At 39.0% G+C, this 21638-nt stretch overlaps 2 protein-coding genes across 2 annotated transcripts; one reads left to right on the forward strand and one right to left on the reverse strand.

Moving 5' to 3' along the window:
- Positions 1 to 141: 141 nt before the first annotated feature.
- On the forward strand, positions 142 to 21612 carry GCK72_016356 (uncharacterized protein; the record flags this gene model as incomplete). The annotated part of the gene is made up of 27 exons (XM_053731458.1): positions 142 to 364; positions 415 to 723; positions 876 to 981; positions 1454 to 1548; positions 4558 to 4661; positions 4717 to 4809; positions 9601 to 9687; positions 10168 to 10320; positions 10374 to 10465; positions 11723 to 11830; positions 11876 to 12311; positions 12584 to 13043; positions 13313 to 13662; positions 15455 to 15826; positions 16125 to 16495; positions 16585 to 16779; positions 17085 to 17195; positions 17554 to 18154; positions 18486 to 18578; positions 18680 to 18772; positions 18861 to 19070; positions 19567 to 19821; positions 20202 to 20345; positions 20411 to 20499; positions 20796 to 21036; positions 21134 to 21282; positions 21498 to 21612. The coding sequence occupies 27 exons, from the start codon at positions 142 to 144 to the stop codon at positions 21610 to 21612; spliced, it is 5655 nt and encodes a 1884-aa protein (XP_053586230.1).
- GCK72_016357 (uncharacterized protein) lies at positions 11861 to 16261 on the reverse strand (the record flags this gene model as incomplete). Its single annotated transcript, XM_053731459.1, has 4 exons — positions 11861 to 12009; positions 13523 to 13682; positions 15203 to 15260; positions 16170 to 16261. 4 exons carry the CDS (start codon positions 16259 to 16261, stop codon positions 11861 to 11863), a joined length of 459 nt encoding a protein of 152 aa, XP_053586231.1.
- Positions 21613 to 21638: the final 26 nt, after the last annotated feature.

Here is a 21638-nt window from a genome sequence, read left to right on the forward strand (position 1 = left end):
GTTGCAACTCCACCCTCTTATCGCCGAGAAACTCTTAACAACCCTCTATTTAATGACGCCCCGTGTCTTCACTTCTTATTCTCGCCTTTCACAGTATATTGACATCTATTTTACTTCACTTCAACAACATTTGAAATTCAGATGCTGCTCAAACAACTATTACTAACCTTCACGATATCTATTGGACTTGCCAGCAGTGCTTGTTTCGACAACGGTGACAAAGAGATTCAAGGAGGATGTTATAAGTTTGTGCCACAGAAGTTGACTTGGAACGATGCTCGGAATTGGTGTCACTATCAGAATCCGGTTACAGCAAGTTACTTGGCATATGTACCAAATCAGTTTACCTCCAACTTTCTAGCTTGTGAGTTGGTTCTTCGGATGTAGCAATCGATAATTTGAAACTCTTTTCAGCCTATGCCCGCTCTGCTTTTGGAACTGATGACGGAAACTTCTGGATTGGCCTGAGTAGATCATCTAACGGCTCTTGGACATGGGACAACGGATTCCCCGTTGGTTTTACTAATTTCGGACCTCAAAATGGGCAAAACTACGGGGCGGAGAGCATTGTCAACGCCAAATGGAACGCTTATGGCTCTTCGGACAAGTTCTTCTTCGTGTGCAGTTACGATCCAGCGGCACCACCAACATTCCCACCACCACAGTCGACGACAACAAGTAGTCCGGTTGCAGTGTCTACACAGGCGGTCCCTACGACTACAGGTAAGAAGAGTTAACTGAATGGTAACTGGTTGGGTGCTTCTGATATTGTGTCCTATTCGCTATTCTATTCTAATCTTCAATATTCTTTGATGAATCATAGGCAACAAAGGATAAAGAAATTGAGGTAAGTGGTAAATCATCTCTGGTTTCAGTTTTACTCAATGCAACTGAGTCAACGTGGAGTTCAACAACAATCGACGACATATGGTCCGATTGGTCTGATTGCGGTGTCTACACATGCGGTCCCTACGACAACAGGTAAAAAGAGTTAACTAAATGATAACTGGTTGGCTGCTTCTGATATTGTGTCCTATTCGCTATTCTATTCTAATCTTCAATATTCTTTGATGAATCATAGGCAACAAAGGATAAAGAAATTGAGGTAAGTGGTAAATCATCTCTGGTTTCAGTTTTACTCAATGCAACTGAATCAACGTGGAGTTCAACAACAATCGACGACATATGGTCCGATTGGTCTGATTGCGGTGTCTACACATGCGGTCCCTACGACAACAGGTAAAAAGAGTTAACTAAATGATAACTGGTTGGCTGCTTCTGATATTGTGTCCTATTCGCTATTCTATTCTATTCTTAAATATTCTTGGATGGATCACGAGCAATAAAGGATAAAGAGATTGAGGTAAGTGATATACTGGTTTCAGTTTTACTCAATGCAACTGAATCTGCGTGGAGTTCAGCAACATTTTCTCTATTAATGAAACTGTTCCAGTCTAATTTGTGCGGCACCACTAACACTCCCACCACAACAGTCGACGACATATGCTCCGATTGCAGTGTCAACACATGCGGTCCCTACGACTTCAGGTAGGAAGAAATGAATAAATGGTAACTGGTTCGGTGCTTCTGGTATTGTGTCCTATTTGCTATTCTATTTTATTATTACATATTCTTTGATAAATTACATGCAACAAAGAATAAAAAATTGAGGTAAGTGATAAATCATCTCAGATTTCAGTTTTATTCAATGCAACTGAATCTGCGTGGAGTTCAGCAACACTTTCTCGATGTATTGATGAAACCGTTCCAATCTAATTTGTGTGTAATAAAAATCAATTTTAATAAACTATTGAACTTTAACAGTTATTTGAACAGAGGATACAATTTTCATAAAAATAATTTAGAGGAATCACAGAAAAAAGTAATACCACTTTTTGTTTTTCAATAATTATCAGAGAATTCAAGACTTTTTTCTAAAACTACAAAAATAGTTGTTTTAATCTGTAGCGCTTATTATCTAAAATAACAAAAAAAACACACAATAACGCGAGAGAAACAACGCATATTACGATACAACACTTTAAATTATGCCAAAACTCCTTTTGGCACAATTTTATATCTAAACGTGCTACCCAAAAAACACAGCTTTTTGTGGAAATAATCACTTTATTTCCACGACAAATGGCTACAAATGCACTAAAAATTCAATAAAATGATGAAAGAAATGCGCACGTTCCCGCAAGTCAATGCGGCAACACAGTGGCATAGGTGAGTCTAGAACCCCAAGCAACTTTAAAGACTAGAAAAGCACACGGTGCCAACCGTACAAATTGATGATTCGGCAACTTTAGGAAGTTTGGCAACTTGCCGAAACAGCCACCATTCGACTACTTTCGGCAACAATAGTAAGGAACTGGGTGAAATAGTCATGCTTAAAAGGAAAATTTTAGTGAAAATGGGCAGAAAATCGTGGTATTTCAATTAACCTCAGAAAAACCTCACTTAGCTTATTTCTTTCTCTCCAATAAAATCGTTTTCTTCTCTCCAGATGATAAATGTCCCCCCTCCCCCCCTTCGTCCCAAAATAGGTGTCTGTCAATGAATCTCCTTTCATCGGGTAAAGGTGTTCAGAAAGGGAAACTTCTGGATGATAAATTTCCACTTAAGAAGAATGACGGCTTGATTAATGATGGATTGTGAGGTTTCATCACCTCCCCTTTCATCCTTCCTCCATCAAACGGAAATCGAATACCTTTGAGAAGTTATAAACCCTGGTAATAGTTATGTCATAGTTTAGTATGACAAATTTGGAATACTACACAACTTAGTGTTTTAGGCTAAAAATATGCAAGAAATTCAAGATTGGACATTATCATAACACCTATGATAGAGGCGCAGAAAGAGTTTCGAGCATCCTATCTCGGCTGTTTTTAAAGATATGGAAACATTTTCAATTGAAAAAATATTCTATGAATATTCAGCTATATTTTGTCAGTTAGCAACTTTTTGATATTTTCTTTTGGAACCGAGATATACCGCTGCGAAGGGGTGCCAGTAGGTCCGTCTCTATTATAGGTTTTACGGTATTAGTGAGAATTGAACAATAAAGGAAACTCAGAATACAATGTCACATGTTCTGACCCAATTTTTTTGTATTTCCTAAAAATTACATCCAACAATCTCCTATCCTTATTCCGATATCTTCAGAAGACCTAGAAGTCCGAAAATTTGGATTTCTAGGCCACCACAATTGCCTCCAAATATGTCATAATCGTTTATACGTTTATAAATTCCACCCGGAAGACCCTCTCCTTCTTTCCTAAATTCATAATAATCAAATTCTCCTCCCGTCCCTCATTTGCACCGCTTTCCCCTCCTTCCCACCTCCCATCCCCTTCCAAAATAAGCCCCGCCCCCTTTTCTCTGCGTGATCTCTCCTCTTGTGTACTCTCTGTCTCACTTTTCTTGCTTCCCTAAGCCATCAGAAAGGTCTTCCCGTACGTCGTTTCGGCTAGACACTATTTTCTTAGGATTTTTGTTTTCGGACCTTCAATAAGTACAAGTTTTTAAAAGTTTATTTCCTCGGGCCCCGTTATTACACTATCAATACTATATTCATGAGGAAAACCGTCTAAATGCATAGATTTATATTCATTTTTCTGTTATTTGGATTGGAAGAACAGGTAAGACTATGGGGGACGCACAGTTGGAAGTGTTTAGTATTCAGATATGGCGGAAAGTAGGGAAAACATAGGAAATCGTGACTTCTAAGAATAAGAAACCACTCTAAATCACGTTTGTAATGATTTTAACAATAAACAAAAAAAAACATTTTGAAGGTGGTCTTGAACCCTGGTAGTTCGGAGCAATGGACAACACTAAACACTTTCCCGGACCCAAATTTTCTCATTTTTTCGGAACTTATCGGTATCCCGAACGATTTTTTACTAATTTAACAAAAAACAAAAAAACATTGTTCCGCGAGAAATCGAACCCTGGTAGCTCCGAACCGTAAACCCTCGACACCACTTAAAAACTGAACATTCTCTCAAACAGGCAGAAAATAGTACTAAAAGCTCTCATAGGGGGTAAAAACTAGCGTTGATTTGTGTTTTTGATGCTATTCTATTCTATTTTCATAAAAAAATCTATCCGAATTGTAAACAAGTATGACTTCCTTGAACCTTCTGGTTCCAAGAAACGCCCACATACCAAAACCTATTTTGTTTTTTGTTTAAACAATTGGAGCTGACATGTAATTGCTAAAATTCACAAAAAACCAGAAAACTCCAAGCTTATCCATGCTCTGCTTAAAAAAATTTGTCCAAAGTCAAAAAACCTTGTATTCCTCTGATTTTTCTTAAAAAAAAAAAAGAATTTTCAAGTTTTAAGTAGTGTTTTTCGACATAGTTCTGACCTTCTCCACGTTTTTTTTTCAAAACAAAAATGTGTCCACTTTTGTTTATTTTAATAATTCACCTTGTCCTACATAACCCACTAATAAGTAGAGTACTTAGTTAAACAAACATGGATCATGACCAACATTTTTTTTGATCTACCACATACAAAAAAATTCTTATATTGTAAAAAATCCAGATTCCGCTTCCCATCTGCTCATCGAACCCTCATTCCTCCTGGTCGAAGAAGATTGGCCAGTGGGGACACACCTCCCAGTGACGTTATGTCCGAAGAATGTCAAAGTAGGTCAAAAAAAATTATTGGCGGATTTTTATGATCTACAAAATAATTTTTTAGATACTGTCCGGTGACCCGTCAAACTACTTCAAAGTTGTCAAAATCAATGAGACATGCTCGACACTGCAATTGAATTTGGCACTGGATGCTGATGTAAGTTTTTTTTTTCAAGTTGAGGGAAATTATTGGGTAGGGAAAAGACTAAAACCGTTAAAAATAGAGATGGTATGTCCGAAAATCGGTCTCAAAGAAGTTATTCGCAAAAATGGTGCCAACAGGAGGGTTTCGTGGTGCTCTATTCTACCCAGTTCAAGGGGGAAAATTCTCGTGGTGCTCGTGAAAAAATATAACAAGCAGAATAAAAACGCCAATCTTTTTTCTCAAATGAGAATAATTGAGAATTGAGAAGGAAAAAAATGTATGAACGCTGCTTCTATGGCATAGATAAGTCCATACTTGCAAGTGGTGAACAACTTCTTCTAGACTTTTCTTTTCTCAGATTTTATGTTATTCTTACGATCTCTGACGGATATAATGAACCTCCAGAACAAAAAACCTAATAAAAATTTACTCCAAGGTGCCAAAACCTGTGAGCTGGTGGGTGTCCTGATTCCTAGTCCATAGGTTTAGACCGCTTTAAACCGTCAGTACCCCCAACTTTTGTAGATAAATTATGATTATGACGTTTTTTGAGACCCTTTAAACTATATCCAATGTTTCTATCTCAACCACTCGGCTCAAAACCGAAAACCAAGTTTAGCTTTCAAAAACCTGAAAAATTTTCATTTCTTCCATATTTCGACTTCTAAAAGTGTATGCTATGATACTTTCAAAACACTAAATAATTGATATAAAATGTGTATACTTTTCCCTATTATTTATTCACTGCTTTCCCCATCTCCTAGATTTAATGACTCCCCCTTTACCCTTATTTCATTGGGGAGATGGGTTAATTGAGATGCCCCCGCCTTAATTATTAATTGACCATTGGCCTGGAATAGTACACACCGCTATGCTCTTAAATTAGCCTATATTTGAAGGAAAAAAATTAACTTTCGAAAAAATGTTTGGGGTTTTTTGCTGGCCGTACTTTTTCAGTTCTAGTCCACCATCATCATCACCGTCATCACCGCAACACCCCATCCGAATGTGTTCCTTTCAGATTTGTCGTTTTCTTTACCGCGCGCAAATTTCGCGCATCATTGCTAACGTCTTCGAATATATGCCGACTGTCTGCGTCTCTCACCCCTCGCAACACTATTTTCTACAGACCGCTCGTACTAACGGTAGCCCACTAGCCAAATGTACTAATCACCAGCCGGGTAACAGACCATAAAAGTATATAGATCTAGCGGATTTGACAAGGAAAAGGGGGGAGTGAGGGGAAGCAAATGGTGGCTAGAAAACGATGGCCCAGGAACTTCAAAAGTGAACATTTAATTCTGAAAACGCCATTGTTTGAATGTTTTTTTCTAAACTAAGATAATAAGAGTTGATAGCAAAGGTGAAGTGCTCAGCATCCAAAATTTCCAACCGGAAGCTCAACTTGTAGGGCTTTCTAGCTTTTTAGTCTTTTGAACATCTTCCGGACCCCAATTTTTACTGAAACCCTAAACCTATACTACTCAAAATATGCTGAAAATGTTGAAAATTATCTCTAAAATATTTGGAAACCACTCAAAACCATGTAAAATCACCAAACGCACTGTTGGCAATCATTTTTCAGCTCTGACCCAGTGGTTACGGTTTTTCAGCTCAGACCCAGGTTTACAGGTGGCTATAGTTCCGAGCTACCAGGGTTCGAACCCACATGCGGGATTTGTTTTTTGTTTTTTGATAAAAGCTACTTCGATGTGTCTGTCAATCAAGTAGTCGCTCCAAAAGTTGTGAAAACAGATTCCCATGCCCATTATCATAGCTTTTTCCTCATAAACCTAATCGAATTAGCCCATTCTCTCTCACCAAGAATGGAAGAAACTGCTGAATTCTTGAATCTTCTTTCCGAATGACCACTTGATCTACTTACTCGTTTTAAGCCGTTTTGTCGTGACAACCGACTCTTCCCTCCTCCTTATACTACTACCGTAATCCCGTCAGGTAGCTGACTGCTGCTCGGGGAGCAAGAGCTTCCCTCAAAAAGTGTGAACTTTTGTCTTGTTTTGTATTTTTCAAACGAAAAAAGAGTCAATAGATGGGAAAAAGAAAGAAGAAGATTCTTCACTGTGTTTACAATTCAGATTAGATTGGTCAGTCGGTCTTCTTCGGGGAGAACGCTATGGTCAAATATGATGTGATGCGGACTGTCACTTTTTGGAGGAAAGGGGACGGGGAAGAAATCAGGGACTCTTGAAAATTGGGAAAACTTGGAATTTATCAGCTAAATAACTAAAAACTGGAGAAAAAATGGGTAAAAATAGTCGCGTCAGTACCGCAATATAGGAAAAAAGAGTCTCTTGAAATTCGGCGTCATTCAATTAGAATTTTGAAGTAAAAACCATTGTGGACTACATAATTTAAAGAAAAAAAAACAAAAGAGTAATCACTCATTTGGAATCGAACCCTGGTATCTCGGAACCATAACTACATGTCTACCTTAGCAAATGGGGCAGATACCTAAAAATTTCTCTGTAGGTCAAAAATGAAATTTTTTATATATTTTCTGATTTTTTTTGCGGCTTTGGATAGATTTGATCTAGATGTTGGTTTTCAAAATTAAAAAAATTAATGTTTCGATTTTTTCTCGAACCATTTCGTTTCTAGCTCATTTCCACTTTGTGTCCCAGCGGTTAATACAAAAAGAGCCTTTGGCTTCAAGATATCAGGTTCAATTCCACATGCGAGATTTATTTTTTGTTTTTTGTTGAAATTGATGGAAATGTGTCAGTGAATCTGAAAACCAAAACGAATTTTAGAAAAGCCAAAAAATTTGAGGTTTCTAGGCGGATTTTTATTTGTGACCCAGTGGTTAAGGTATGTTCCGAGGTACCAAGGCTCGATTCCGTATGCCAAATTTGTTTTTTTTTTGTTCTTAGAGTTTATCAGGTCTCAAATAACGTGAAAACTACAAAAGTTTTGTATTTGGGGTTTCATTTTTTCCATTTCAAGTAGTTTTCACTGCTTTTTAAAATATTTCCGCGCGGAAAAAACGGTTTTGCCACATTTTTTCTTCCGTATCCCCCCTCCCAGAATTTCCACCTGAATAGCATTTGAATAGCATAGAGATAATCGTCCTTGCCTCTCGATTGTATTATGTCCCCCTCCCTCCCTTATAACAGGCGTGTAAATCGGTCGGCATAATACGGGCGGCCACACACTTTTTTCTAGACGGTTTCGAAAACTTAAGGATTTTATTCTGCCCTTGACTAAGAATATGAGAATTCTGGGGGAGAAGAAGAAGTAAATCCATAGGGAGGGGAACACGTTTTGGTGATTGCCACCGGCTGGAGAGGTGGGAGGATTGTGGGAGAGGAAATCAAAAGGAAACGGGGTGCTAATTGAAAATGGAATAGTACCAGGGAGAGAGCGAGACATATTACTGGTATTGGTAATTAGTTAGTTGTTGGCAGCGAAGAAACCAGCAAATTGGGGACCTGAACCTGGGAGAAAACTCTTTTTCAAAAGCTAGAAAAAATTAGTAAAAATAGACTTCACCTTAATGAGGCACCGCGAGATAGGAAAAACACGATTTTTGACAACCGCCAGCATTTAATACGAATTTTTAAGCTGAAGAACCATCCTGAACAACATTTCCATATATTGAACAAAAAAGAAAAGAAAAATCTGGCATGTGGACTCGAACCCTGGTACCACGGAACCATACCCATCTGTCTACCTTAACTACTGGGTCACCAACCTAAAAAAGCTCTGAAATCGCTGGAAAAAGGCCGGAAGATAGCGAAAATTATGATTTTGGAGCTGATTTCTGTCGAATTCCATATTTCTTTTCATTCTCAGAAAATATATTATTTTGAACAAAAAAATCCAAAATTTTCGAAAAAGAATTTCTAAAAATCGAAAGTTTTAAAATCTATGATAACTAAACTGTCTTTTAATTGTTAAAATCTACAGAAAATCATCAAAAACCACTATGTTTTACCTCCTCTCGCCAATTTTATATTCGGGGACCCAGTGGTTAGGAACGATTCCGAGCTACCAGGGTTTGAACCCACCTGCGAGAGTTCTTTTTTGCATTTTGTTAAAATAATTCACGTAACTTTGGGAATTATGCGGATGCTCTAAAAACTCTGAAAAATCCTTCATTTTTAAAGTTTCCCGGTTGTTCTTTTTCATTTCTTTCCTCCGGCCATGAGATTCTTACTGTAGCTAATCTTCTAACTAGGGAAGGCCTCCGAGTGACCGTGGAGTTATGGAACGTGGCCTATATCATTGGAAAGCTGAGAAAAAGCTGATTCTAAATATATATTCAGTTTTTGCCCTCGAGGCCTTGTATTCGAGAAAAACGAGATCGAAGTTCGGAAAAACAGTGAATTATTGCCTTTCTGACACGCGAAAAATTGTTTTGGAATTTTTTGCAATTTTTGCGTGTTAAAAAGGCAATACTTTGTCATTTTTCCGAACTTTGACCTTGTATTTCTCGAATACCAGTCCTCGAGGGCAAAAACTGAATATATATTTGGAATCAGCGTTTTCTCAGCTTTCCAATGATATGGGCCACGTTCTATAACTCCACGGTCACTCGGAGGCCTTCCCTAGTAAGAGTCCGACTTCACAATTATTCGGTTTGTTCAAAAGCTTTAAACACTTCTAAGACACCCCTACTCCTTTCGGATGTCTTCCCCAAATCCACTACCCGGCCAATTGACTTTCAAGTATTTTCCCCAATTTCTCTGCGGACTCTCACCTCCACACACTATTTCTTCGGGGGATTCAAGTGTATACTATTCTTAATAATAATAATAATACTCATCTTGTTATATGTTTCAGAAGGAAAACGCCGACGGTCTACGCGGACAATCGTTTTCGCTCGTCATTGCGGGACCGAAAAAGTCGAGAGCCACGTTGGAAGTTCAGGTTATTATGAGGGAATTATAGTACTGGAGAAAAATACAGAACTTGAGGTTTAACTATTCAGATTCTAGAAATTCCTTTTTTTAACACCAGAAATATAAAAAAAAAACTTTTTCTTTAAAAAATTTTTTCTAACTTTTAGCTGAAAATTTCCAGTTCCCCATATGCATATTTTCACTTTTATAGCCAAAATCAGCATGTTCTTGCGGTTCAGAAAAGTATAAGCACGCCCTATTTTAATGCAAAAGTGGTCCCGCCACGAATACTACAGTAATCCATTTTTCACCATTTCGCGGCGGAACCCAACTCAATCCAAACCTAGTCATGAGTATACTTTTTTGAAAGCTCTAGATAAGCTGATTTTGATTATAATAAAATTGCAAAGATAAAATGAAAACTGTAGAAAATATAGTATTTTTTCAAAGTTTTTGAGCAAAAATTTTCAAAAAAAAGTTGCCTTTCGTGACTTTCTTCTTTCTTCAGGTAGTCGATGTCAACGATAACGCTCCAATCTTCACCAACACTCCCAGTACATTTGAAATATCTGAAAACGCTGAAATTGGCACGGAGCTCTTCAAGATATCAACACTGGACCCCGACACTGGAATCTCTGGGATTTCTCGGTTTTCTATAGAAGTATGTAACTTTGAAACTCGAAAATTAGAAAAATTATCTAATTTCTATTCCAGGGCGACGAGAATTTCCGTTTGGACAAACGGAAGTGTTCCAATGGAAAATGCTCTACTCTCCTGCGTCTCGCCAAGACACTCGACTTTGAAAGGTGAGTCGGTCGTGTTTATAATGGCAGAAAGAGACGTTCTTTGATGTGTCCTCGGTAGTATAGCACAGGTGAACCGCGATGGATCCTATATGTGAAAGTGTGCATATAGCGTCCTATATGTGTCCCCAAATGAAACGTGGACCGCGCGTGTGGCGTATATGTGCGGTCGTCTTTTCCTTGTACTGGCCGCGCGTGCATCCATATAGCATCCATATACGTTCCATATATGGTCCATATTTGAGCCTAGCGGCCGGCCGCCGCAACGACACTCCGGAATTACACGTGGGCGTGTTGTTTACCGTAAATCGACGCGACATTTTTTTCTATAAGTCCGGGCCCATTTTCTTCGTTTCTCGAAGTTTTTCAGCGAATTTCTTCATTCTTTTTGCTGAAAACAGATAATGGCAAACTTTAAAAGTAAAAATAAAGATATTTAAATTTGCGGAAATTTCTTTTTTCAATAGAAAACTTGTCGTTTTCTCAAGAAACTTTGGGATATACTTTTTGTTGAGAAGTTCGGTTCTTGTGTTTTTCTTTACTTCGGTATGATAAGAAATTATATTTTTCAGGTGGATTTAAAGGTAAGAAGGTATGTATTTGCCATACCGAAGTAAAGTCAAAATATCGGACTTCGAATGTCATCGACGGGTATAGCTTCTTTCAAAGTTCAAGAAAAGCTCGAAAATCGTTTTACAACCGTCAAACTAACTTATCATTTTTTATATAAATCGTGTGGAGTTTTAAATTTTTCACGAAGTATTGCCATTATCTGCTATAAAAAGAAAGAACTTCGAGAAAAATGGAGAAAATGTACAAGTCCGAGAAATGGAAAGTGAACAAGTTGAAAAAGGAAAAGTAAAACAACATTATAGCATTATATAACAATCACAACAATGAATTAGGCCTTTCTAGTGTTTCATACACAATAATCAACCAAATACGGTTGGTAGAATTAATCCTGATATGCGATCCATATACGATCCATATGCGGCACACGTTTTCGACCGACCGCGCGTGGATCCATATGGACACATATAGGACACAACGCTGATTCTTTCTAGCTGCATATACGCCACCGCGCGATCACATATAGGATCCACAGCGGTTCACCTGTGTAGTGGTGAGTATCCGCGTCTGTCACATGCGAGACCCGGGTTCAATTCCCGGCCGGGGAGAAATCTATTTTGTTTTTTTTTAAATGTTTGTAGGGAAAGATGTTTTGAGGTTCTGTGAGTCAACTTTAAGCTTTTTTTTTAGCAAACCCATCCACACCTTCAATATCACCGCCAAGGATGGGGATCCTCACTCGAATCGGACACATACCGTAGCCCATACTGTTACAGTACACGTCAAAAATGAGAATGAGTGAGTCACAGTTTTTAAAAGCTAATTTTTCTAATTTTTTTCTAGCGAACCGCCGAAATTCGTCACCGATTTATCCCAAACCTTCCAAGTTCCGAAATCTCTCAAATCTGGGGATACTGTAACCAGAATCGAGGCTATCGACGTCGAAAACTCTGACGGCGACGTGCGAATCGAGTTGGCTGAAAACCCCAATTTCCAAGTGGACTCAAAATCTGGAGCACTGATTCTGAAAGCTCTCCCAACTACAGATGACGTCATAACCCTCAAAATAACAGCGATGTCATCAAAAAACCAAAAGTCAAAAGAAGCTGAAATTCGGCTGAAATTGGGTGATGAAAAAGGGGCGGAGCCTAAAATTGAGAGTCAGGAGAAAGCCAGCGGAGAGCTTTGCGAGTTCCCGATATATGAGGCTTATTTGATTCAAGGAACCGGACAATTTTCCACGCCTTTGAAGATTAAGACACTGAAATCGGTGGTTGAGGTGAGACATTTTCGGATTCTGGAGCATAACTTTTTTGCCTGACGGTTTTCGACTTTAAAATTGTTACCATCAAAATCAATGTGTTCTTGCCGTCCAGAAAAGTATAATCATGACTAGATTCCGACCAAGTTGGGTCCCACCACGAAAGCTACAGTTCCCGGCCGGCTCTTTTCGTATCGAGACCAAATTCACTCCAAACCCTATCATGATTATACTTTTCTGAACCGTCTCGACGTGTTGAATTCAAATCCATCAAAATGTTTTGATTTCAGGAAAAGCCTCGTCTAATCGGTGGCTCTGAAAGTTTCGATTTGGAAATCTTGGATGATTTCCACGTGGAATTGAAAATACTGAACTCCGAAACGATCGCGGCTCAAAGTTTGGACAACGCTCAGCTACTCGTCAAATCGCCTTTCGGTCAGTGCCGTATCGTCCTCCGCTCGTTGGCTCCGCCCACTTTGACCCCAAAACAAGCCTCGCCCCCTCCGAAACCGAGCTCCCCCCCGAAATTTGAGAAGACTGAATATCAATTTCAAGTGGTCGAGAATCGGGAACCTACAGTACTCGGAGAGGTCAAAGTGGTGGCTGACGGCCCTGTGACCTTTGAATTGTTGGGTGAAAATGCCGCAAAATTTGAAATTTCGAAAAGTGGAGAGATTCAGAATTTGGAGAAAATCGACAGAGAAGAAGTGGAGAAATTTGAGTTGGTGGTGAAGGCAACGGATCAGAATGGTAGGTTTTTTAAAATTTTGTTGAAAACTTTTTGAGTTTTTTTTCAGAAAAGTATAATCATGACCTGATTCCGTGCACTTTGGGTCTCACCACGAAAACGGGACCCCACTGGGTTACAGTAGTTTTCGTGATGGGACCCAACTTGTGCAAAACCTAGCCACGATTACACTTTTTTTGAAAGCTCTCAATGAGCTGATTTCGAAGGTTGAATTAGTTTCTAGATAAAACTACAGTTGAAATGTTTTTTTAATTCTCAATTCTGTTTTCAGGCGCCTCTACTAAGTCACAACTCACAATTCACGTAAAAGACGAAAACGACAACTCTCCGATATTCGAAAAAGATCACTATCTGATCACAGTGGATGAGGGAAAAAGTGAAAAGCTCAAAATCTCGGCCACGGATTCAGACTCTGGAAAAAACGGTCAAATCGTGTATTCAATTGATCAAAAAATTGATGATCTACCAATCGATATCTCACCCGACGGGATGTTGTTCATTGGAGCGATTGATCGAGAAGCTATGGGGAATTCAAAGAACGAAGTGAATCTGACGGTGACGGCGTCGGATTCTGGAGAACCTAGAAGGAGTTCAAGTGTCGTCGTGACGATTAGAGTGAAGGTAGGTGATGAAAAAGTTATCTTCAAAAGAATTTGAGGCAAGCTGCTAAAGGCTGAGACTCAAAAAAATTCTTTAGAAAAAAAATCTCAAGCTGCTCACTTTGTCAATGTATTGTCAATGTAGCTAGAGAGAGTGTGTACAAAAAAGTTGTCAACTACAAAAATGAAGCCCTAGACGTGATCTACAAACCTGACTAACAATCACAATGGTTGGATAACTAGTGACAATATGACACATGCTCATAGCTTTTAAACTTGTTTACTTAAAACTTAAATTAGGTTATGTCAGATTTCACTAAACACCGCGCAAACTTTTGTTGACCGGTGTTTAGATTTACACATAATAAAAGGACAGAGAAGGGGGTAATTAGATTTCTTCGTCCCTCTCCTACGGAACACATGTTGCATAATTAGAGGAAAGAAAAGACATGTGCTAGCGAATAATACGGAAATAATGAGGATCTGTGAGTCCGAATGTCCAAACCTGATCGAAAGGGCTCTTTCAAAAGTGGAAAAATTTGAAAATTTTTAAAATTACATAAGTCAGAAATCGTTCTCTTGCTAATCGAGAATTTTGACGTGTTTTTTTTTCCAAAATTTCTAATTGAGTTCAATGAAATATTTATGCAGTTTGAGAATAAGTATTTGAAATCGAACGAAATGAATTTATGTGAAAAAAAGTAAATTTTTCAAATAATTTTTTTGTCCTGAAAAGTTTGGATTGCCTCGGGGATTGTACTGCGTTTCTAAGGATTCCATACAGTTTTCTATTAGCTGAACACAGCTTTTACAAGTGCGCTCCACCGAAATCCCCTTGAGAAATGTCTCTTTTTCTGAAAGTCTTCCAATTTCGCACGCAATTTTCTTTGATTTCGGTAGAGCACAGTTGTAAGAAGCGTGTTATGCAAATAGCATTTTAACTAGAAAAAAACAAAAATCTTCCCACTGTGCTTTCCAATCTTCTCACTCACATTTACACGCTTGGTTGACTGTCTTTCGGTTTATTGATTTCTACCTTATTCACTTATTCACTATCCCCCAAACACACATTTTTTCTTCGGTTTTCCTATATTTTCTTTCTTATTTTCTAACTAGTTTTCCCAATTCTCATATATTTAAGTGATTCATTAGTTTTCCTGATTGATTTATTTTATTTTTGACGAAGGGCATGCCACTTATTCGACAACCGGTAATGAAAGTAAACAGGGGTATAACAGAATAAGGGGTAGTGTAGGATAGTTGTGGGCCTATTGACAAGGTTGCAAAAGTGATAGCAAAAACTATTTTTTGTTGAATATAGATGTAAAAAAATAGTTTTCGCTTTTTTTGCCACCTTGTGGGTAGCTCCACCACTAATTGAGTCTAAAACAAGAAATTTTGGGTAGGGCAAGTCTGATGATGATCTCACGACCGAAACGTTGAATTCAAAATTTGTGCCTAACTTCTATCTAGGACTCCTAAAAAGTAGTACTCCAACCAAATAAAAAAAAACAAAAATAAACCTCGTATGAGGGCTGAACCCTGGTACCTTGGAACCATACCTTAACCACTGGAATCACAAACAGAAACTGCCCAGAATCCTCACATTTTCTGACTTCTCTGGAATTTTCTTAGATATTTAGCATTACTGAGTCTATTTAAATATTTTTAAACAAAAAACAAAAGAAAAATCTCGTATGTGGGCTTGAACCCTGATACCTCGGAACCCTAGCTTCTACCTTAACCACTCGTCTCCAATACTTCTTTTTTTTTTAATTTCTTTGATTTTTCTCTAATTTTTATCTCATTTCCAGGACATCAACGACAACGCTCCGATATTTTCCAACTCCCGCTATTCGATTCCTCTCGACGCGAACATCTTTCCCGGTGGAATCATCGGACGTCTTCAGGCGACGGATTCAGATGCCACGTCGCCCAATAACTATGTCACGTACACCTCGGAAAACCCGCAATTCAAGGTTTCTGATTCCGGAGAAATAGTGTTCATTGGACCTGGAATATTGGAGAAAAACGTGAATTTGGAGTTCAATGTGACCGCTTCAGATGGAGGGGACCCGACGAATCAGGCAGTGGCTCAAGTGGTTCTGAATGAGCATAGAGCGATGAAATCGATTGAAAACGAGCTCACAACTCAGATAAATAGCAATGATACCGGTGGAGAGAAGGTGAGAAAGTTATTGAAAATTTTCGAAACATTTTTTTTTGGAAAACTTTTTGACTCAAATTTCTGGAAGATTTGGTTTTTATGGCTTGAAAATACACTATTCGGATTTGACTCGTTCAGACGGTTCGAAAGACTATAATCATGCCCGGGTTCTGACTACTTTGGGTCCCGCCACGAAAACTACAGTAATCCAGTGCAGCATTCTTTTCGTGTCAAGACCCGGCTTTCTCCAAATGAAAGAAATTGGGCTCAAAAAAATTTTCACAAAAAAAAAATTTCGTAAAAAAATGTATTTCCAGTCTGAAATAAAATGGCTCAACGCGGGTATGCCTGGATACACCTACGAGATAATTCGCGCCTCCGCCGACGGGTTTTCCGACTCCGAAGTGGCCACGTGGATATCAATCGACGCGAAATCCGGCAGAATCCACACCATCAAAAAGGTGGATCCATCGAAAGTGAAGCAGATCAAACTACACATTTCAATGAGAAAAGGAAAACGCGAAGTGCCCGTGGAACTTATTATCAACGTGATGGACACAGATGACATTACCCCAGTCTACAGTAATCCTACAGTACCCCGGAAGTTCACTTCTAGCGAATCGGTTACTGTAGGTACAATAGTCGGGGATATGGCGGTGGGTGGAGTCAAGGAAGGAGATGAATTGAAGTGAGTAGCTACAGTAACCCTTTTTTGGCTAACTACAGTAACCCATTGCTTTGCTACAATAACCCCCTACTAACCTCTCTTTGCTTTAGATATAATCTGAAAATCGTGTCGGGACCCAAAGGAAAACTACAAATCGATCGATACGGACTGCTTCGAGTGGTCAAACCGTTGGACTTCGAAAGTGAAAAATTGATAAAGGGGACTGTTGAAGCACTTGTTCTGAAAAACTCGAAATCCGCCGTGGCACCGTTCCAACTAACAATTCAAGACGCTAACGACAATCGGTTACTATTTTTTAACAATTTTAACAGAAAAAAGATTTTGGGCAGTGGGGATTGAACCCGGGTTTCCAAATTTCTTGGTTTTTCATGGATTTTTGTGATTTTCAGCATTTCTGAACTAATTCCAATCATTTTAACAAAAAACAAAAAAGATTTTACGCGGTGGGGCTCGAACCCTGGTACCTCGGAACTGTAGCCACCTGTCTACCTTAACCACTCGCCGCCACCACCACCATCACTACCTTCCCTTTTTTCCCTCAAAAAATATAAAATTTTCACCATTTTCTCCCTATTATTCAATTTTCCAGACCAATATTCAAAAACTCGTCCGTGTTCACCGTCTCTATCTACGAAAATTCAGTGTTGGGTACTGTACTCGACCTACCGTACCCTCTGGCAACGGATCGGGATTCCAGCAAGTTTTCATCGTTGAAGTATAGCATGACTGGAGACGAAGGATTTTTTAAGATTGATGAGAGGCTAGTTTTCAGTAAATTAAAAAAACAACTTTTTTAAAAAAATTTCCTAAATTTTCTCCGTTTCAATTTTTCTGATAACCGCTAAATTAGTAAGATTCAGCGCGTTTTTGCCGTTCAATTTTTTGCGGTTTCAGAAAGCGGGTCGTATACTGTAGTTTTCGTGGTGGGACCAAAGTGAACGGAACCCCGACATGATTATACTTTTCTGAACCGCAGAATCACGTTGAATCGGAATATCACATTGATTTTCCATAAAAATATTTTTCCCATGAGAAACCACTCTATTGTCATCTTTCAGCAACTCCACTATCCGCCTCGTCGCCCCATTGGACTTTGAGACCCAACGTGTCCACTCGCTTAGCATTAAATGCGTGGATAACCAGGGTCGTGATCCCCATCACGAAGTGTTCGCCTCGGTTACTGTAACCGTAATCGACGTGAACGATAACCCACCGGTTATTCATAACACAGACTTGACACATTTATCAATTGAAGAGGATGCTCAAATCGGTCAAGTGGTTACTGTACTTGTGATCTCCGATTCAGATGAAGGAGGCGTTCAGAATACTGAAATCGACGTAAACTCAACGTTATTCCACGTAGATCACGAGAAGAAACTTATCGTTCAATCGCCTCTAAAGGGACACGCAGGACAACGCATCTGTTCTACAGTAACCGCACGTGACCCGGGAGGACTCACCGCCACATCACCGTACTGTGTTACAGTATACCCCGCTAAAAATACGCATCACAATCCGCTGGTCGTGTTGCCGAAACAGAATTCGATACACTATTTTGATGAGAATATTGTGTATGAGGAGTTGTTGAAGGTGAAAGTGCTGGAAGAAGAAGGGGAGAGAGAGAATGTCACGTTCCGGTTGGATGAGATGTTCAAGAAGGTCAGTTTTTGAATCAAAACATTTTACTAGAGTGTTTCTAAACAAAAGTAATGAAATATTAGAATTCAGCTTGTTGAGACGGTCAAAAAAGTATAATTATGCCTAGGTTTGAAGTAGTTTGGGTCTCACCACGAAAACTACAGTAACCCGACCCCCATTTGTGTCGAGACACAACTTACTCCAAGCATAGTCATGATTATACTTTCCTGAACCGCGAAAACGTTCTGAATTTGAATATCACATTGGTTTCTTGAGAAATAAAAATCCGGCAGAATTTCATGGCATAAACCAAATATCGGGAAAAGACTTTTTCAATTTCAAAAAAATTCAGGACTGGCAAATGTTCACTATCGGAGAAACCAACGGAAGTCTTCGTGCCCGCCAGCCATTCGATTTCGAGAAGAAGACGGTTCATGAGATAAAGGTATGTCTGTCCGTTCAACAAAAAAAAAACAACGAAAAAAGTTTTTTTTCAAATTGTTATTTTATAAAATTTTTATTTTATATATTTTATTTTATTTTCAGATCCTGGCATGCCGCGTGGATAATTGCACCTCAACCCATTTATTCATTTCGGTGAATGACCGTAATGACAACTGTCCAATGTTCCCCAAACAGGTAGGCTACAGTAACCCGGATCCTGAATATAGTATCAAAACATTTTTTTTTTCAAATTGTTTAAAAAATTGGTTTCCTGTTTCTCCAGGACGTCCGTCTCACCGTACTGGAAAACGAAAAGGGCAAACGACAAGTCGGCCGGATTCCTGCCGCTTTGGACTCGGATTTCCATTCGGACAACACTAAAGTGTGCTATACCACTGACACGCCCATTTTCTTCTTTGCTGACCCAACTCTGCCAATCCTCTTCACGAATTCTAGTTTTGATAGGGAACACAAAAAACAGCATCAGATTACGGTAAAACTTGAGAAAAAAAAGAGAGAAAAAGAGAGAGAAAAAAATTTTGTTAGTATTATCGGAATAGAAAAGTTCCGACATTTTTTACCGACGCGCAAGAGTCGCGCTACTGATCTACTGAAACGCCCACTCATCATTAGCATTTCTACTGCAAGATCAGGGCACGGTTTCATTGATTTCGCGGGTAAAATTTTGTTTTAAAAAACCATTTTTTCATCAAATTTGATATATTTTTCTTGAAAAATCACTTCCACTATGAAAGTTTGAGAGAAAAATATCAATTTTCAAAAATAAAAAATCATGTTTGTTGAAAAAGTGGTATTTTTTAACAAAATTTTACCCGCGAAATCAATGAAACCGTGCCCCGATCTTGCAAAAGATATGTTAATGATGACTGGGCGTTTGCGTAGATCAGTGGCGCGACTCTTGCGCGTCGGTAATAAATGTCGGAACTTTTTTATTCCGATAATATTTTTTCAAAAAAAAAAATTTTCAGATCACCGCCTACGACTGTCACCTTTCGTGCCGAGACCCTCATAAACCGATCAATGGAACCATTGTCGCTCTAATCGACGTCATCGATGTGAACGATAACTTCCCGAAATTCTCTGAAAAAATCTACACGACTACGATAGTCCAGGGACACGTCACCGCGGGAAGTCATGTTTTGACAGTGCAAGCGACGGATTTGGATGAAGAATTGGAGGGATTAAAGTATAGTATACGGGGATTCGTTAGGTCACCGAGTCAGGTAAGATTTCGAGAATTTTTAGAACAAATTTTTCTTTAAACTTCAATTTTAGAAGAAAAAAAAATTACTTTCACAACTTTTCCCCATTTTATTTTTATAAAATAATATTATGATATTCGAATTCAGCGGGTTTTCGCGGTTTAGAAATGTATAGTCATGCCATAGTTTAAAACAAGTTGGGTCTCGCCGCGAATTCCCGAGGGTTACTGTAGTTTTTGTGTCGAGACCCAACTTGCACTAAAACACATTATGATTGTAACTTTCTGAATTGCAAAAGCACGGTGAATCTGAATATCATATGTGTATTTGATAAAAGTTTTATTTGACGGAGAAAAAAGAAAATTTAGAATTTTTCAGTTCAAAAGTGTTCAAATTTTCAGTCCTTCACCCCCTCCGAGTCTCCCATCACTATCGACAAGTCATCTGGAGAGATCACTGCCAATGAACTTCTCAAAGACTCCTCCTACTCGTTCACAGTGGTAGTCACCGATGGGGCGGGGCATGAGGATACCGCGTCTGTTATGGTAGGTCAAAATTCAATAAATGAGATATCGGAGCATCGTACTCATGATTTTACTTTTAATTCCAGATCTCTGTGGTCACATACGCTCAACAAACGGAGCTTGTGTTCGATGCACCATTTGAGTTGGTCATAAAAAATGAGAAGAAAATTGCGGAGTGAGTTGTAGGGAATTTCTTCAGAGTGAAAGATTTCGGAGAAACTTTCATCGGATTCGGATTCAGGGTGTCAAGACGGTTCAGAAAAGTATAATCATGATGGGGTTTCGAGCAAATTGGGTCCCACCACGAAAGCGGCGGATTACTGTAGATTTCGTGCCGAGACCCAACTTCCTCCAAATCGCTTCATGATTATACTTTTCTGAACCGCCTTGACACGCTGAATACGAATATCACATTTTCAACTTCCCTACTTCTTTTATATAATAGTTACACTCCTCAAAAACTCTTTCCAGAAACCTCTCCAACGCCACCGGCCTCCAAACCATCGTCGACAAGTGTCGTCAGAACTCAAATTTCACTCTGATGCTAGTCCACTTCATGGATCGAGACGGACAATTTGTGAACGTGGATCGAGCCGTGAATCTTCTGATGACGTCATCAGCAGATTCTAGGAGAGAGCTGAGAAGTGTCTATGGCCTACGTGAGGCCTTCCCACCAGTGCCTATCCCATCAAGAGTGCCTCAGTATATTTTGGTGAGTTAATATTTTTATTTGGAATATTTCTACTTAAGACATTTCAAAGATTTTTATGTTTCAATTATTTTTATTTTTCAACTTAATTTTTTTCTAGATCGCCGTATTACTATTCTTTGCCATTTCCATCTTCTCCATGTGTATTTGGTGTCGACAACGAAATAATTATGAGCGGAAGTTGAGACATATTTCAGCTCAAGCGTCTACAGTACATACAGTAACCCTGGGAAGGGGTGGGAAGCATGGGTGAGTCCAAAATTTGACAAATGTTGATAGAAATTGAGATAAATAGGTTCAGAATTAACCTTTAAAGAATGCAAAACAAAAAAAGATTCCTGAAAGGAATCGAACCCGCTACTCTTTGTCTCATAGTCTAGCCTTTTACCGCCGAGACCACCGCGCACTAAGATATCATTGCGCGCAGGGCGATCATAAAATCTCCAACTCTCACCCATTCTCAGCTCCAACCCCGCCTACGGAGAGATCCCAATCGTCACTCGACACCATCCGCCACCGGCTCCGCCTCCTCCGACGTCTTCTGGAGCTTCTGTGAATCTTCAATCTACTGAATTGTAATATTCTCTTTTTCTTCTTCTCTCGTT

The sequence above is a fragment of the Caenorhabditis remanei genome, chromosome IV, assembly GCF_010183535.1.
Source record: "Caenorhabditis remanei strain PX506 chromosome IV, whole genome shotgun sequence".
In the NCBI taxonomy this organism is placed as follows: Eukaryota; Metazoa; Nematoda; class Chromadorea; order Rhabditida; family Rhabditidae; genus Caenorhabditis; species Caenorhabditis remanei.